The sequence below is a fragment of the Equus quagga genome, chromosome 12 (assembly GCF_021613505.1).
Source record: "Equus quagga isolate Etosha38 chromosome 12, UCLA_HA_Equagga_1.0, whole genome shotgun sequence".
In the NCBI taxonomy this organism is placed as follows: domain Eukaryota; kingdom Metazoa; phylum Chordata; class Mammalia; order Perissodactyla; family Equidae; genus Equus; species Equus quagga.
The window spans coordinates 27,489,369-27,508,823 of record NC_060278.1 but is presented as its reverse complement, the minus strand read 5'-3'; the positions used below and the strand labels follow the sequence as shown (position 1 = coordinate 27,508,823).

Below are 19,455 nucleotides of genomic sequence, written 5' to 3'. Positions count from 1 at the left end.
TGAATGAGATCAATGCTTTCATGAAAGAGACCTGAAAGAGATCCCATACCCTTTCTACCATGTTAAGATACAATGAGAAATGTGAGTCCCAGAAGAAAGCTATCATCCAACTACATTGGCACCTTGATCTCAGACTTCCAGCATCTGCAACTGTGAGAAATAAATTTTTGTTGTTAAGACACCTAGTCCGTGGTGTTTTGTTACAGAAGCTGAAATAGGAAAAGAAAATCACATAGTTCATTTCCTTCATTTCAGAATGAAGAAAAGGAGATTTACTTTCACAGGACTAAAGAGTACATTGAAGACTTCATGCTGGAGATAAAATCTCTGTTTTCTGTTCAATCTCTCACTGTGGCAACGGCAGGAGAAAACTGGAATATACATAAGGCACACATGCGTGGAGAATAACAGGTAATTCATCTGGGCCCAAAGCTGTAATGAGAGCCTTACAAAAAGTTTTGGAGCCCTATGCCCACAATCTCACTCATCACCTGCACATTCTCTTTGATCCGCTTCTCACTGTAACTCTTGGCCAGGACCACCACCCCGCGTTGTAGCTGGTACCGAAGGGCAATCAGTGCTGGAGTTTTCTCATACTTTTTTGCCATGGCACAAAGAACTGGATCATCCAAGAGAACTGGGGAGCTCTGGTCTATCCTGGAAGGAAAGGCAGTAATATTAAAGACCTGAGACTCAGTCCTCAGTTGGTTAGAAGACTTCCAAAACATACTGAGTAGGTCCACTCTAGACCAATGCTTCTCAAAATGTGGTCCAGGGACCAGAAGCATCACTAGCATCTGGGAACTTGTTAGGAAGGCAAATTCCATGGCTGCATCCAAGACCAGCTGATTCAGAATTTAAGGTGTAGCACCTAGCATTCTGTGTTTTCAAATCCCTCCATGTCATTTTGATGCATGCTTGAGTTCAGACCAATGCTGCCAATCATGAATTTTTTCTTACTACTTCTCAGTGGCTGTCTTTCTTCTCTGGTCATGGTCCTCAAAGTCAGAACAAGGGCATGAAAGGAGAAAGAGAAAGGGACAGAATAGAATAGCTTTTATTTTATTTTTTAAATTTTATTTCTTTCTTTATTTTTTTTGAGGAAGAATAGTCCTGAGCTAACTATTGCCAATCCTCCTCTTTTTGCTGAGGCCTTGAGCTAACATCCATGCCCATCTTCCTCTACTTTATATGTGGGACACCTACCACAGCATGGCTTTTGCCAAGTGGTGCCATGTCCACACCTGGTATCCGAACAGGTGAACCCTGGGCCGCTGAGAAACGGAATTTGCGCACTTAACCGCTGCACCACCAGGCCAACCCCAGGACAGTTTCTATTTTAACTTCCCTAAGTTATTGATAAAAGATGAGTAGTCCCAAAGTGATAACTACTCCTTTTATCATTACTCATAGTGTGCAATATTTCTACAGAAGTTTGCAAAAATGTTTCAGGTTATTTGTTTTGTCTAATGATAAACCTGGGTGTCATATATATATACATATATATACAAATTTTGTATGTGTGCCAGGAAAATTAGCCCTAAGCTGACATCCATTGCCAATTTTCCTATTTTTGCATGAGGAAGACTGTCCCTGGGCTAACATCTTTTCTGATGAGTGGTGTGTAGGTTTGTGCCTCAGATCTCAATCTGTGGGCCCTGGGCCACCAAAGCGGAATGTGTGAAATTAAGCAGAATGTCACCAGGCCAGCCCCTGGGAATTATATATTATTATTCTGATTTTAAACATAAAGTAAGTGACGTTTAGAGAGTATATTCCTAGAAATGGATTAATTCGTTAGTAAATACATGAATTATGACTTATGCTTATGTCTTTTGTCTCAATTTTGGATTATAGATAGGTGTTAATTAAGGCAATTGCTATTCATTAACCGGCCACACACAATGGTAAAGAACTGGCAGGGTGTTGGTATGATAAAGGAAAAGGATTTCTTCCAAACTCCCCCTTTCTCCACCAAACTTACTGAGATTTATTCCAGAAAACTGAGTAGGGTATCATTAAACCTATTTCATCAAAAACAGTGTTTTAGGGAATCTCCATCTTATCTTCATTACCAATGCTCACGTTGGGTTCCCAAAGCACTGTAGGCAACTAGGACAATATCTTTTGACTTGCAGAAATCCAACAGTTTGCTCTGGTTGAGATAAGGATGACATTCCACCTGCAGAATACCAAGATAGAAGAGTGTCAGAGTATGTGAAATGACAATATTAAGGTAAAGTAGAAACGTTAAAATCAAAAAGGAAGCAGAATAAAAAACTGTGTGTTATTAAATTTAAACTGGAAATATAAATATCAAGCAAAGATTTTATAAGAAATAAATATTATATCTCTGTTCCCTAAAAGGGTAAAAAAGAAAAGAAAAGAAAAACGATGACATTCCTGGGAACAAGAGACTCTATGAGTCAGATCTTGGTTATTCAATACCATGGTGCAATATAAAGAGACATGGCTAATTCCAGATCTGGAAAAGGAAAAAAACTGTTTGAGCTTTGGGCATCAAATAGTGCAAGAAAGCAAGAAATTATTCAAAGACTTATAAAAAGATCTCTAAAGAACAAAAGAACCAGTTTTATGGGAATTCAATGGGTCACGTATGGTAGGTTTGAGCATCAAGGGAATAAAATGACTAAAAGCAATTATAACACATAGAGTAAATAAAAATCCATGAGCGCACAGTGATGAGACAGAGACAGAGAGAGAGAGGGAGCGAGCTGAGGGAATTTTCTGTTTATGATCAAATGCCAGGTAAAAAAATTATAAAATATGCTTAAAATGGAAAATAATTATTTACAAATTCCAATGAAATAACTAATTCAAGGAGAAATCATTGATCGCTACTCAACCATTTTGTGAAAACTTGGGTGCCTTATGTCTTCCACTGGTATAATCATCACTGGACAGATTGCTAGATAATTTCAAAGGAGAAAATATTTACAAAGAAAATGCCTGGCTACAACCAGCTTAATCAAGATAAAAAAGAAACTATCATCTTTCACAGTGGGACAATTTGTCATGACAGCCTTCCTACCAGAGTGCAATTTGAGGGACACAGCATGCAAAGGACATTTTCTTGCCATAAATGTTTAATCTTAGTGCAATAAGGCACTCAGATCTAACTTCTACTTTTATAGTAACTGGGACTAGAGAAACAAGTTAGTTAATATCACAAGATAACAATTGGATAAATCCAGAATATTCAACAAAAACCTGTCGGTAAGTCATAGTAAAATAGGTATTGAGTGACCATTCTTGGTGAAGAAAGCTCATTAAACATGAATGAAAGTAAAATATGGTCCACAATTGGCTCCTGATTATAAAAGGCCTACAAAAGCCATTGGGGAAACCATAGGAAAGTTTGAATATGGATTGAATGCTAGATTATATACTTTCTGAGGTCTGTAAGGGGAATTGCCATGTCTACAACTTATTTTGAACAGGGTCAGCAAACGATTACATATATAGATAGATAGATTTGGCAATGTGTTAAAATGTTAAAGATTTTGAACATAGGAGGGAAAACATGGATTTTTTTTCTATCATACTCAACTTCTCTTAATATCTGAATATTCATAAAAGTATTCATAAATTTATTCATTCATTTTATTCAATTCATAATAAAAATTGAGAGTAAAAATAATGCTTGAATCACATGAATGTTTTGACATTTATAATTGAAAATCAGAAGTGCTATATCACTATATGTTGAATAATTGAATTTTATAAGCCACATTTTCCACCAGAAGATGGTTACTTCTTGACTCCAAGTTATACCTTGAGGACATTATGGTAAATGAAATAAGAGGTTCACAGAAGGACAAGTACTGCATGATACCACTTATGTGAGGAATCTTAATTAGTCATACTCATAGAACCAGAGAGAAGAAATGTGGTTGCCAGAGGTAGGGAGGAGGGAGAATTCTGGAGTTGTTCATTGTGGACATGGGGTCTCAATTATGCACAATGAGTAAGTTTATGCAGATCTGCTGTATAAGTCACCATAGTTAACAAGATTATATTGTGTTGTATCCTTCAAAATTCGACGAGGGTAGATCTCATGTTAAGTGTTCTTACGCTAGTAAAATAAAAATAGGTTTAAAATGTGAGAGCACAGAAAGAAACACAGAATAAGATGTATGAACGGTTCATTTAAGGGTAAAAATCGATGAGGAAAACAAGACTAAGACTGAGTAAATAGCAAGGTATGCTCTATATTCCTGTAAATGTTCCAGAGTGTTGAATTTGTCCACCACTAGTATCACCAGAAACCATGCCTCTAGCCTGGATGAGTTCCTAGTCTCCAATTGAGTTTTCTTGTATCCATGCTTCCTATTCAAAGACCCCTGAACACAGAAATGCCAAGACGAAGGATTCAGACCATACAAACCCCTAACAACTACCTCACCTTATTTTCACTCTTTCCTTATTTGCTGCCAATTCCATGATTTCATGAACTTCCTTCCTGCACACAATTCCTTGCAAATCACTTTCACGCCTCCAATCTGTGATCATCATTTACAGCTCAGGGAAATGTGACCTTCCCTCTAAGGTCTGGGTAAATATTCTAACCCTCCATTAACTCCTGTACTTACCCTAAATTCTTATAGAAAATTTAGAACTAAAGTCTCACTAGTTTTTTTTCACTAAGACTTTACAAAAAGAGATACAATTATCGGTTCTATGCATGTCCATCAACACTGAGGCTCTGCTTTCTGGAATCTTCTGCTCCATAAAAGTAGGGTGAATAGGAGGGAGAAGCAAATAGACATCTGGCAGAGTGCAAGAAGAAAGAGATGAAGAACACAAGGGAGAGTAATCCAAGGGTGCTCACCTGGTTGCACATAGGCTTGTGCTTGAGCCCTGGCTTGTTCAGGATCATCTCCAGCTGCCTGCGGTTAAAGTTGGACACTCCGATGGACTTGGTCAATCCTGCATCTTTACACTTCTCCATGGCCTGGGGAGGAAGTGTTGGTGAGGAATCACGTGTGCAATTGCTTATAGATCAAGAATAAATGCAAGAAAAATCTGTTGAAAGGAATAACTGTCAAGAAATGACAATGAAGCCAATTGACTTGATTAATGAGAAGAGAAAAAAGTACTAAATTAAACAAGGAAAGAATGTAGTGACAGCAAGGATAAGAATTACTGTCTTCTTCTGAGAAAAATGTGAAAGAGTATTACACATAGAAGGAAAGAGATGCCTATCATTCCTGTCCCAAATTATTCTGCTCCATTTCTCTCAATTAACATTTCAGGAATGATTTCCTCGAAACCAGGATAGCACACCTGTTCTTTTAAAGTTTATAAATTTCTGAATACAAAGGTATAGACCATTCTCAGAAGTGGAAAGGGAAACTAGATTTTCCCTCTCTTGATTTCCCCTACGGCCTCTCCTCCAAGTGCTCACCTCCCACGTGGCACAGAGATCCACTGTGTCAAATATTATTTTTCCTTTTTCATCTTGTGGAAGATGTTCCTCCCCTGGCTGGAATAGAAGCAGCCGTGTTAGTGATGTCACAAAACAATTTCTCCACGTTTAGCAATGCTGCCAGGTACATCTAGGGCCAGAACACTAAACCTCTGTGAGTTAGGTGGTGTAACATTTTAGATACTGATATTTGCAATGCGATTTTCATATGGAGTTGTAAGAAATGTCTTTAGGACACAAGCTTCAACTAATTTCTGACGCTGATTATATTTTATTAAATGTCATTTCCTAAGTTCTAAAGGAGACTCAGTGACTTATGCTACCATTGTCTGCCCCTATACCTTCCTCTAGCAAAAAGCCACCCTCACGCTGAGAATGACAGTAAATTACATGGCTTTATTTCCAGAAAAACATGTTAGAATTTTGAACCAGGCTAGACAATCAGAGCTCCTTATGGGTCTTAAAATTCAATGGTCCAAGGGCAGGCACATGAACCAAACAGGGTCACTTAAGGTTCTTTTAAGCATTAATATTGATGCTGGAAGATGAGAGACATTCTCACATGTTAATGAACATGATCCTTGAACATGCCCCAGGACTATATTTGTCACCAATGGAAAATGTTGCAGCAAAAATAAAGCAAACCAATTATAATGAAAAGTTAAAGGATAGGGAAAAGGAACATTTCTGAAGACTATTCCAAATCCTTAAACCTATCAATGGCTTAGACTTCCCATTACATAGTCCAATAAACTTTTCAGCAAAGGATGGCTTGAGTACATTTCTATAACTTAAAATCAAGAATCCTACATAAGACAATCCATAATGGCTAAGTGCAATCTACAAAATTCCATTGTGAAGATAGCCAGTGGTGTAGCCTAGGTCTCCTAAGCTCCTGTGAAGGTGACTAGTTTTAGACCCATGCAAAGAGAACATCATCACATCTGCTTTCAACTTGAAATGGTGAACTAGGAGACCAACTCATATGCAAAAGCGTAAGACATTTTCATTACTCATTCCATCTGTGTGAATCTGAATTTTTGACATTGCCAAGAGACTCAAGAGTCATCATAAGGACTGCACACTGAGCATTCCTATTTTTATTTCCTCAAGTGTTTGAAGCAGGGTTTTTGAAATTGTTGAACTCTTTTATGTTGGAGGCATGGAAAAGTAATTAATGATTCAAAAAATGTACACAAAAAGCTGATCAGGAATTATTATTTTGGGGATTCTTCTCTGGTGTAATGACCCTTACATCATTCTAAGCAAAACATTAATTCAACCATCCACGCAAGCTGAAAAACATTCTGACACAATAAGTAAAATAGATGTGATCATGCAAATTGCCAACCTTCACAGCCACAGGAAAATGAATAATATAGAGGTCGACATAGTCCAATTGGAGATTTTTCAGAGACCTTTCCAAGGCAGGCCGGACCAACTGCGGTTGAAGAGAAGTGGACCAAAGCTGCAAAGGTTAAAGAATGGAAGTTGCATTGGATTAATGCTTCAGTCTGTTTTGTTTTCCTTGTTTCACCTAATAATTAGACATTCTTCTATGGTTGGAAACTGATGACTACAGAAGAAGAATACTTTTTCTTGCTTTCATTGCCTTTTGATCTGACTTACTCCTGGATATTCTATTATTCATTTGATTTACCATTAGTACCTCTACTAACAATGGAAGGAAATGAACAAAGAGATAAAAAGTGTTATCAAATAATAAACATGCCCATTATCTGAATGCTTTTTGATGGAGTTTACAAAGCAGTTCAGAAACAGCCTAATTCTGAAAATATTCAATCATCTGGAGAATAAATAGCATCCCTCTTTTAGATAATAAGTGCTTCGAACATATTAATATGTGCTGGGCTCAATTCAATCTACATCTTTATCTATATCTATAGAAATAGATATATCTTGTTTAATACACAAAATGCCTCTTACTTTGCTGTCTCTCATTGATGGAGTTGAGAAGCCAGATTCAGAATGCTAAGAAACTGTAGTAGGTCACCAAGATAATAAGGGAAGCTATAATATAATCACAATAGTGTCTGATTCAATATTTGACACTAAATTACCCCGATGTGGTCTGAGGCTCAGAAAAGTAAAGTGATTTTTCTTTAAAATCATAAACTTTGAACAAGCAATGATGAGGAAGCCATAATCGTTATTTGACACTAGTTTTAATACATGAATGTGTGAACAAAGTTGCACCAATAAGCAAAATTCACCAAACAACAGGTCCTAGCATACAATTGTCATCTCCACCCAATCATGTTCACATCTGTGCACACACACCCCCCCCCAAATACACAGCACCTTTGAAGTGCAGAATATGTCTTCTCTCTTCACTGTGCCATCTTCAATTTTGCTTCGGATAGCCAATCCAACCTCCTTTTCATTGTTATAGAAATGAGCACAATCAATATGGCGGAACCCAGCATCTATAGCTAATTTGGTGGCCTCCACAGCTTTGCTTTTAGGAACCTAGAGGAGCAACCAAAGGTCATAGTTGGATATCCATGTGATTGACAGATAGCTATGGCACAACTTTGACCTTCCTAAGAATTAATTTATCCTTCTATCTTTGGTTATTTCTGCATGTGTATTGATGAACCCATGGCAGTTTGCCTGGGTCTTTTCTGGTAATTGACCAAAGCGGGCATCCCAAGAACTCCTTCAATCCCAGGCATTCACTAGTTGATCAATAGCATTGAGCGTGCCAAGACCAGCCCCAGATTCAGTGATTTGCTGAAAGAAAGCACAGGACTCATCATATAGTTACAGTCATGTGTACAATTTATATTGTGAGAGGTTACTAAGCAAAATCAACAAAGGGAAAGGGTACAAGGAATAAAATCTCCAAAAGCAAAGTGGTCACTTCTAAGTGCCCTCTTTCAGTGTTGTCACACAGAAAATGCCAAATAAAAATTGTGTGTGAATTTAAAAACTAGGTATTTTCGCTGTACAGTCTGATGTTTTCATATACTTATGCATCGTGAAATTATTACCACAATTAAGCTAATTAAAATACCCATCACATCACTTAGTTAACTTCTTTGTGTCTATGCATGGTGAGAACACAGAAGATATTCTCTCTTACCAAATCTGAAGAATAAAATTCATTATTATTAACTATGATCACTATGTTGAACATTATTTCTCCAGAACTTCTCCATCTTATAACTGACAGTTTGTGCCCTTTGACCAATATCTCCCCATGTTTACAACTGCTGTCTCTCCAAGCCCTTTGCAACTACCCCTCTATTCTCTGCTTCTGTGAGTTTGACTTTTTTAAATTCCGTATATAAGTGTGATCATGCAGTATTTGTCTTTCTCTATCTGTCTTATTTCACTTAGCATAATTTCCTCCAGGTTCATCCATCTGGTTGCAAATGGCAAGATTTCCATCTGTTTTATAGCTGAATATTATTCCATTGCTTTTTAAGTATTTCACAAGCTTTCTTTATTCAGTGATGTTGCTAGCAAGTAGATTTGGTCTAACTGCCCTCTGTTGGTTGTGCTCAGTCCTTAGATGTAGAGCCACTCAGAAGTTGGCCAAAGTTGAATCTTCAGTGGTATCCTTGACTCTTCCCTCCCCTTCACCCCACTTTCTACTACAAAGTAAACAACCACTGTCATCTGTCTCCAAAACATCTCTTTAAACATTTTCTTTTGTTTTCTAGATGAGAATGTAACACTCAACTTTTAAGTACTAGTAACTTGTCATACAGCTAAATAGTTGAAAGCCAACTTTGGAAGGCAAACTTCTGGTTTCCAGTTTAGTGACTCATCCACTTTGCTCCCTCTTCTGTGCAGGGTCCAACTCTACCTATTTTCTTCAATTAAATTAATAACAAAGATGAATAATTGAAATCTTGGCCTCAAAGATTGTAGCTAATTGCCTCAAATAGATGTTAGATTTTTTCATTCAGGATAAAAATTGCCAGGCAGTAGGAGAAGTACAAGGGAAACTTAAGATGAATTATTTAATTTCTGGCACTCAGCATTCTACCCCACAACAGAACAGCATCTCTCTCCCATAATTTGTCATTCACCTCATAGCTGGAACCTTTTACCACAAATATTTCTCTGGATCATAGCTTCTTGGTCAGAGGAAAGATTTTTTGAATTCCAGAAATATCCAGAGAAACCACTCCCATGTAATAACTCTCAAAGCAAAGCAGCTAACAGTCAGTGTTCTTGACTGAAAAATCTAATCTCTTTTGAAAACCTGGGAAATAGATGGAAACCGGAGGAAAACCTAGAATAATCTGTGGGTGACCACACACTCAGACTCTGATGCAGAAAGAACACTGACTACTTTGTCTATTTGTAGAAGGAATGGTTCAGCCTGGCTTCAAGAACCAAGTGAGCCTCCCACAGTCAGAAAGGAACTCAAGGACTTGACAATGCAAGTAGTCTTCCACTCATGTTAGATCTACTCTCTTTCAAATCCTCAACCCAAAGACCACTATTGTTACCTCATTAGGTGCATAAGTGCCAAATCCCAGTACAGGAATGAAGTGGCCGTCATTTAGCTCCACACGCCAAACTTTGGGATCCATTATCTGTTGCTTCTCTGTCTAAGAAGAATCTGTTAATCTTCTTGTCTCATGGGTTATATGAATAAGAGAAGGGTGCCACCCAAGTCCACAATCCAACTGTTATCCAATGGATTGTAGGAGGATTCATGTTAAAATGGTAACCAATGGAATGAGAAGAGAATTGGAAACAGTTAACTCACCGATGTGATTTTATCAAAAAGGAATCTTAATGAACTATTATAAAGCAACAAGTGAATTTTACCTTCAGGATCTACGCACATTAGTAAATTATTACAAGAGATTAGTTGAACCATTTTTGATCATATTTTAGAACATAAAGCTCCAGATACTAATCTCTCTATTTGTTTTTGCCATGATGAAGCCTCTTCTGGATCATATATAATTTGAAACAATTAAGTATCTTGCTCCATACACACAAAAATGCACACACCCGCACAATTTAGAGGAATCATTAATTAACTTTTTTTAAAAAGTTTATCATCAATATAAAATTAAAACTTCAAATTGAGAGAAAATTTGTCTTTTTACTTTTCTCATCAGCAAAATTTGTTTCTTTTTTCTTTGCTTTATCAAAGGAATATTCCACCTGAACAAAGATGCAATCCTGATAAGGGTGCCCAAAAAAGACATTTTGGAAAGAAGATTATTGGAGCATTAAACAGACTTGTAGGGTGTTTATAATGTTTACCCAGTATATAATTTTTGGAAAACTATCATAATTTAACTACCAGAAAACTGATGAACATTTTCTATAAGTTATTATCTTGCTCACCAGGATTCACGAAAGAAAAACCTGAAAACAACTTAAATTACAATAACCTTGGGAGGAATTAGGAGAATTATAAAGCATTGATACAATGGAATATTATGAAGCCATTTAAAATGTAACACATAGATTGATGTCAACTTAATCGTGGACTAGGAAGCTCTAAGTTCTCCCACGGAAACATAAGGAAACAACCAGAAACTAGTTGAAATAACCTTATAGGAAATCTGGAAAACAGTTAGACAAAGATCAACATCAACAAAGTAAACGCCCATTTAGGAAAAATCCAGATTCAAAGTGGTGGGAAATTATACCATGTTTCACTCACTCCTGCACCCCCCTGCCTGGAACAGTGAAGGTTTGGTGTGTAAGAGGCATCAACCCAGTTCCCAGTTACCTGTCTCAGACCAAAGTGATCACCGAAGGTCTTGTTTGCAACGTTCTAACCTAGTGGGGGCTGCCCGAAAGACTGCTATCTGTTTTGCCTAATTCTAAGCTTGACCTGAAAAGTATCTGGAATGGCTCATTATAGATGCAGGGGGCTATAGATGTGCAGATGACAGAGACAAGTGATTAAAAGTAAGGTATAGAATAGACTACATAAAGTTCAGAAGAGGATCTGGGGTATGTATTTTGGGGATATTAAGACATTCAAAAAGAAGCCATCTATTCGGGGGGATTAAAATTTCACACACATGCAAGGCAAGATGCATGCTCAGAAAAGAACTAAATAGACTTTCAAGTTTCATGATGGGCAGATCCCAAGACTAGGAGCATGACAGGCTGAGAAAGGAAGAATTTTTAGGGCACAGAACAAATCTGAGAAGAATAGGAGAATTTGCTGTTTTTTCAATGCCAAATTAAACACACTCAAAAACATTTAGGAAAAAAAAAACAAAACCATTATCATTTAAAGAGAAAAAAAAATTCGTCAGAACCATTTTTGAAGAAACATAAGCATGGGGCTTATTAGACAAAGAGTTGTAAAACAACTGTCTTATATTTGCTGAAATTGCTAAGGCAAAATTTGACAACGAAGTAAAGGAAATCAGGTGAATCATATATGAATAAAATGATAATATCAAAAAGACACAGAATTTATGGAGCCTAAGGTAAAGAAAGTTAAATAAAATGAAGAAATATGAACAGACCCTAAATGACTTACAGGACACCATCACGTGAACTGATATACACATTATCACAGTCCCAGATTGAGAAGAGAAAGTGGAACTGAGGGATTATCTGAAGAATTAATGAAGAAAAATCACCCAAGCTGAATGTAAGACATGAATAATCAATAAATCCAAGAATCTCAAAGAATTACAGGCAGAAAAACCTCAAACATGTCCACACCTACATACAATATATTCAAACTGTTGAAAAACAAAGACAAGAGACTTTCTTGACGTAGCAAAGGAAACATGACACATCAGTTACAAGGGATTCTGGATAAAACTGTCAACAGATTTCTCATCAGACACCTTGAGGAGATAAGGAAATGGGATGAGGTATTTAAACGGCTAAAGAAAAACACAACCTGTCACCAAAGAATTCAATATGAGGTAAAAATATCCTTCAAAAATGATGGTGTAATTAAGAAAATCTCAGATAATCAACATCTATGTTAACATGTCGACAATGTATGAAGATGAAATCAGTGACATCAGTAACTTTAATTGGGAGAGGGGAATTGAGCTGTATAAAATTAGGCTTTTTATATGGCATTCCAGTTAAATTGTTATCAATTGAAAATAAGTACTAAAACTTTACAATATTATCTGTAATCCCCCAGGTAACCACAAAGACAATAACAATAGAATACACACAATTTAAAATGAGAATAGAATCACAACATGACACAACCAAAAACCCTCTAATCACAAAGGAACATGTTAATGGAGGAAATAAGCAACTTAAGGCACATAGAAAAAGAAATAAAAAGGTAAGTCTTTCCCTACTAGTAATTACTTTACATTCAAATAAACAGCCTTACACAAATAGTATAGATTGGCAGAATGGATTTAAAAGGAAAAAAGTGTCAAGTATATGTCCTCTATAAGACATCCAATTTGGATCTAAGGATACAAATAGTTGAAAGGGAAACATAATAAAAGAAATTCTATGCATATCATAACCTAAAGAGAGCTGGGGTGGCTATACCAGTAACAGACAAAAAGAAAATTAAGACAAAAATTGTCATGAGATAAAACATAATTACTATGTATTGATAAAACAGTGAATTCACCAAGAATATAAAACACCTATAAACACATAGGTACCAAACATCAGACCTCCAAAATATAAAAGAATCACATTGACAGAATTGAAAGGAGAGACACCCACCACTACAAAACTAGTTGGAAACTTCAATACTGCACTTTCGATAAGGGATATTACAATGAGACAGAAGATCAATAAGAAAATAGAAAAGAGAGCACTATGAAAAGCTGTATGTGACGAATTTGAAAAATCCTGCGAAATGGAAAATTCCTAGAAAAACATAACCTAGAAAGATTGAATCATGAAGGAATAGGAAACCTGAGTAGTCCTTTCAAGCATTAAGAAGATTGAATCAGTAATCAAAAACCTCCCAATAGGGGCTAGCCCAATGGCCAAGGGCTTAAGTTCATGTTCTGCTTCAACGGCCCAGGGTATCAATGGTTCAGATCCTGGGCACAGACCTAACACTGCCCATCAAGCCATGCTGTGGCAGCTTCCCACATAGAGGCACTAAAAGGACATATGTCTAGAATACACCACTATGTACTAGGAGGCTTTGGGGAGAAGAAAGAAGAAGAAGGAGAAGGAGGAGAAGGAGGGAAAAAACCTCTCAGTAAAGACAGGACCTGAACCAGATTGCTTCACTAGTGAATTACAACAAACATTTAAAGCAGAATTAACAATAATTCTTAAGTCTTGCAAAAAGTTAAAGAAGAGGGAATACTTCCTCACTCACTATATGAAGACAGTATTACCTTGATACAAAGCCAAAGATAGTATGAGAAAATAAACTAAAGACAGGGATTCCATATGATTTAAGAGTTAAAAATTCTAAAAAAAAAAAAAAAAAAAAAAACTAGAAAACGGAATTCAGCATCATACTAAAAATTTTACACCATGACCAAGGGGGATTCATTCCTGGAATGGAAGGATTGCTCAAGTAAAATGGTTAGTAAATGCAATAAACCACATTAACATGATGAAAGAAAAACAACATGATGATCTCAGTTAATGTGATACAAGCCCTTGACAAAATTCAGCACCCTTTGTGATAAAAAACACTCAATGAACTAGAAAGAGAAGGAGTCTTCCTAAACATAATGAAGCCCATATACGAAAAACTGATAACTAATATCATACTGGATGGTGAAAGCCTGAAAGTATTTCCCCTTAAGAGCAATAAAATTAAAAATTTATCTGCTTTTGCCACTCATATTCAGCATAGTTTTGGAAATTTCATTAAAGTAATAAGACAAGAAAAATAAATAATATTCATCCAAAATGGGAAGGAAGAAGTCAAATTATCTCTGTTCCAAGAAAACACGATCTTACATGTAGAAAACCCTAAAGATCAAACAGCAAACTTTTTAAACTAATAAACAATCTCAGCAACAGTGTGGGATACATATTCAACCCAGAAAAATCAATTACATTTATATTCATTAGCAATGAACAATCTGAGGAGATTTACGAGAAGAATTCAATTTGTAATAGCATGAAAATGAATAAAATGTCTAAGAATAACAACTAAGGAGGCAAAAGACTCGTTCATTCAAAATTAATAAAAGTTTTTTAAGGAAATTAAAGAATACACAAACACATGCAAAGACAATCATGTTCACATGTGACAGACTCAATATTAGGATGGCAATACTAAACAAAGTAATTTACACATCCACTGGATTCTGTATATAACCCAACAGCCAGTTATAGCCTCTCTTCGCACAGTGGATCTCCTTTACTCACAGACAATGACCCTACTGAGAGCCACTAGATGAGATGTTTCAGGGTCTTTCATGATCAGTGAAGAGGTTGTCCAGAATTGGGTGACCTTAGTGACTACCTCAAATTTCGGATGTTCAGGATTTGCCCCACGATCACAATTATAGAGACCAAAAATTGATGACACTGAGATCAAGAATATAGCAGTTGGAGTTCCACAGTCTGAACTTCCTTTGTGAGCTTTTTTATTGTGGGTGGTATTTGACTTTTACCTGCTGAATTTTCTTCCTTAGTCAGCCCTCTGATTATTCAACTCCAACTCCACTGCCATATGTCATTGGAAGTAACTCATTCAAATGGCAGGTATCCTGTCAGAATGTTGTTTAATTTTAATATCGAGACACACTCAAAGGGAATTATAATGTTTCTAGTAGCAGTTTAAGGTTACCTGTTTCTCCTTTATAAGGAATTCAACATCCTCTGATGCAATGGGCTAGTGTCTAACCATAACCCTGTTCTAACCTTTGCTCCATTCTCACTGTATTCTTAGCATTAGTTTCTGAATAAATATAGGAAGGAAGCACTGGTTGGGATGAGGTCCTAATGTGAAGAACTATGCTTGTTACAGTGTTGAAATATATACATATATTGAGTGTGTCTGGATTAATATTAAAATTATTTCTATCTTTCTCTACTCCTTCACACACCTAAGTCATCATCCACTTCCCATGCGTTGGGAAGGGATGGCTGTTGCTCTTTTAATTAATTTCTGAAAAGAAAGAAAGATCAAAGTTTTTAATCTCTTTATTTTCTATTGAATTTTTGGGTTCATTCAGCAGATTTGCTCCTAGTTAGCAGTATTGATAAACAGGTTTCCAACATTAGTCATAGACAAGAGGTTACTTTAGGACTGACATATAAAAATGAATATTATTTTACTATGTATAAGAGTTCGAATAGAGAGTATTATATGCAATTTCTACAGAATAGAGAGAATTTCTGATTACAACTATAATGAAGGTGACGAAATCAGTTCAATTTCCTGAATGGCGATCTCTGAAAGACAACAGATTTGGCTTTGGGGGCCTAGTGGGGAACTGCTCTGCTATTCTCATTGTCAGTGCCATCCTCAGAGACCCAGCCTGCACTAAGCAAATCCCCCTACCCACCCTCTACACCCTAGTGCAAGAGATCTTTGTTCTGAATTGGTATGTTTTTATCTCATTCCAACCAGTGCTTTCCTTCTAAGGTTATTAAGAAACTAATTAAGAATGCAGTGTGAACAGGACAAATGTTAGATAAGGGAATGGTCAGCTAACAGCCCATTGAATCAGAGATATTAAAAAGGAGACAGGAAATGCCTTATAAAACATGCCCAGTATACATTATTGGATGTTTCCAAAGAAAAAACCATAAACTACTCAAACTCTTTAAAAAGGAATTTTCAAACACCAATCTACAAAATAGCCTCATTCAACCCACCTCTGAAGCTTCTATAAAAGTTTAGTGTCCTGTGTCTACCTGTGGATTTAGGAGAAAGTATCCAGGGAGTTGACCCTAGCTATGTGTATGTAACAAAACCTGTGTGTGGATTTGGCTCCAGTTTGGGCTTGGACTGGATGAGGTACAGGTTTAGGGAGATAGCAGGAGAACCAGGTTCCCCACCAATGAGGCCTCCTTGAGCAAGCCAAGACCTTGGTCAAGAGCTACACATATAGTTTGTCTCAAATCTTGAAAATTTCATTACAAACAATATGACCATGTCTATCAGGGGCTAATGTCATCTCCTCCATAACATGCTGGTCCCACTTGTGCAGAAAAAGAACAAGCAGGGACTTCTAGAAGCTTGAGAAGTTGTGTAGGTTGTGAGAAACAAAGTTGTCTGGTGAAGACTGGACCCAGGATGGTAAAGCCTGGGACATTTAAGAACTTCTGCCTTCACCAGATCCAGAAACTGGGAGGGAAGTTCAAAAGGGGCCTGAGTCCTGGTGTGCTGCTTCACTGGAGACTTGTGCATAAGCTCAGACTTGTAGAATAGATTATATATCACAGGGGGCCAAGGTGGACATTTCCCTATTAATTGAATGAACAGTTAGAATTCTCAAGCCTCCCAAGGTTCACTGGAGAAACTGGCAGGTTTAATGTGGCTTGTGCTTGACCAGTCTAACTGGATTTGACAGAGATTCAAACGTTTCCCAGTCTACACAATCAGAGTGAAGAAGAAGCTTGCATGTCAAGAGACCTCAGGATTTCCCAGTCCTGTAAGAGAGAGAGAAGAGGAAGGAATCCCTGAATTACAAATAAATAGTGTTTGTGTTCACCAGTAAATAATTGCCTGATTTTTCTCCTCTCTCATTCCTTACAACAGGATTAACAGTGTACAGAGAACAGCAAATATTTGCTCAGCAAAGGGTATATTGACTTAGTTAAAAAAAAAAAAAAAGATTGTGTTGCCAGTAGAACTAATTCCAAGAGTGTGTCCTGTTTTGTTAATGAATTCTCTGAGGGGCAGAAGTTGGGTAATGTGCTCTTTTGGAAAGAAAAATAGAGTAAGTTTGAACTTGACAGAGACCTTTGGGTTTGATGTGGGGGCCTGAGGGGCTGCGCAGGCCAAACATCAGACTGCCTTGCCTTAGAAAAGACAGGAGAGGGTAGAGGCTGTGTGGGAAGAGGGTTGGAAGGGAGGGAGGATGGATAGAGGATATGGAGCACTCTTTTTGCCCTGGGAGGAGTTTTGGATAAAAATAGAGATGTTTAAGGAGGTATTTATGAAGTTTGAATTATAATATATGATAAAATTCATAACTCATGGAATTTGAAGTCCAATCTATTTTGCCCACTATTATTTCATGGAATGTGCTCTGTGTAAAGAGCAAAATGTGCCCTGAACGTGGCCTCAAGATGAGTGAAGGTGAAGCTGAAATTCTTTTGGAGATCACAGCCTCTACTTCATATTTTTGAATTTTAATACCACCCAGTACTATCATTAAAGCTTTAGAATGCACTGAGGCTCTTGCTCTCAGAGAATGGCTCAGCAAATTTCACAGATTGTCAAATTCTTAGCTGGTGTATAGTGCAGGAAGTGTAAAAAGAAAATTAGCAACTTCAATGATGACTGTGATTAGGATACAACTGGGTCAAGAAAACTTATCTCAAATTGGCTTAGCAATGTGCTACAAAATGTGTTACCCCTATAAGAAGAAACCCAGAGGGTTAGCCAAATCTGAGTTGGCCACAGGAGGTCCAGATCTTCTCCTCTATTTTATCGGCTCTTCCTTCTTCTATGTATAGGTATCACCTTTGGGCTGGGTGAAGACAGTGCAGCAATTTTAGACACAGCATCTCAACAGGACATATCCAGCTGAAGGAGAGGAGCCACCTATTTTAAGACTGAGGGTATCTCTCTTAGAAGCTCCCCAGGAAAGTTGCTCTCATGTGCCATTGGCCAGGGTTGGGTCACCATCCTCGTCTCAATGCTATTACATGTCAAAGGCAGTGGAGTTTACATAAGTGATCGAAACAAATCATTTGGAGTACAATAAGTGTTGGGAAGGTCAACACCTTGACCACTGAAGTCATAGTGAGATCCTGATGGTGTTTATATTAGATGTTTCAGATATTGGTAACAATGAGAAGTGCTTCATCAGCTCTAAAACACAGGCATACCTAGGCATTACTACAGTCAGATGAATGAGAATCTCGTGTGAGTGTGAGTCTCAGCTTCAGATAAAAGGATTCCCATAAAAGCAGAACAATTGTCTTGGTTTTAGAGACACTTGTACTATATGGCTGGGACAAGGAGAGACTAAGAGGAATAGAGGAGGAAGATAATTCCTCTACCCTATCTAGGTCCTTCTGGCTGGGCTAGGAGTTAAATTGACATGAGACAGAATAACAAGAGAAAATCAAACAAACCTTTATAACATGGATACATGAGACAAACGAAAGGAGGGTATTGCACGTAGTGGTTTGGCACATCAGCGGGGAAGAAGGCAATTTAAAGGTAGGTATAAGTGCAAATGGACCATCTCTTGCCAATGTGACCTTAGAGAAACATGTCACCATACATTACAGTTATTTTATGCTATTAGCTCCTTCCTGAAACAGGTCCTTCTATTTTAAATTATTTTAGTCAGTTGGAGGGGATGTCAAATTTTCTTTCAGAGTCTTTTGTTTGTCAAATAATCATGGCAAACAGACACATTTTGGGCTGGCCTATCTGATCCCCTGCAGTCCCACCTCTGACTCTGAAGAAGTTTCACAGTTCTTTGAATCTTAAGAAGTTTCATACTCCAGAAGCCATGTTGGTAGATTATTCCATTTCATTGAGCACATTTTATAGTCTTGATAATAGATTAGGCCAGTCAAATACACTTCAGGAGGGGATGATGCAGGGGGCCTCCCAAAATTAGGCCTATAATGTGGAAACAAGCAATCGGAATAAGAAGTATTTTTATAGAAGCAAAAAGAAAAACAAGGTTAGTGGTTGCAGCAAATTATAAACCAGTTTCTGAGCCCAGGGGTTGTCAGGCAAGAAGATTTTTAGATGTCAGCGTTGAGTCATCTTTTACAGCTTGAATTGTCTCTGATGATGTCATGGATTGTTCAGGTATCCTTTTGAGTGGCTTACAAAACAATAAGCATGATATCATGGTTATCTCTTTTAAGTTTATGTCAATTTTCCCAACTTCAGTTTGCAGGACTTTAGGAACAAGGGTGCTTTCAAT

At 37.2% G+C, this 19,455-nt stretch overlaps 1 protein-coding gene across 1 annotated transcript in view; it reads right to left on the bottom strand.

Annotated features, from left to right (window-relative positions):
* The window catches only part of LOC124248322 (aldo-keto reductase family 1 member C23-like), a 17,213-nt gene extending 7,193 nt beyond the window's left edge, over positions 1-10,020 (bottom strand). The window contains exons 1-7 of the mRNA XM_046678192.1: positions 9,937-10,020; positions 7,772-7,939; positions 6,801-6,917; positions 5,429-5,506; positions 4,853-4,975; positions 2,076-2,182; positions 492-657 (exon numbers count right to left, since the gene is read on the bottom strand). Of these exons, the coding sequence (XP_046534148.1) occupies positions 492-657; positions 2,076-2,182; positions 4,853-4,975; positions 5,429-5,506; positions 6,801-6,917; positions 7,772-7,939; positions 9,937-10,020 (843 nt within the window). The remainder of the gene's footprint in view (positions 1-491; positions 658-2,075; positions 2,183-4,852; positions 4,976-5,428; positions 5,507-6,800; positions 6,918-7,771; positions 7,940-9,936) is intronic.
* Between the last annotated feature and the right edge of the window lie 9,435 nt (positions 10,021-19,455).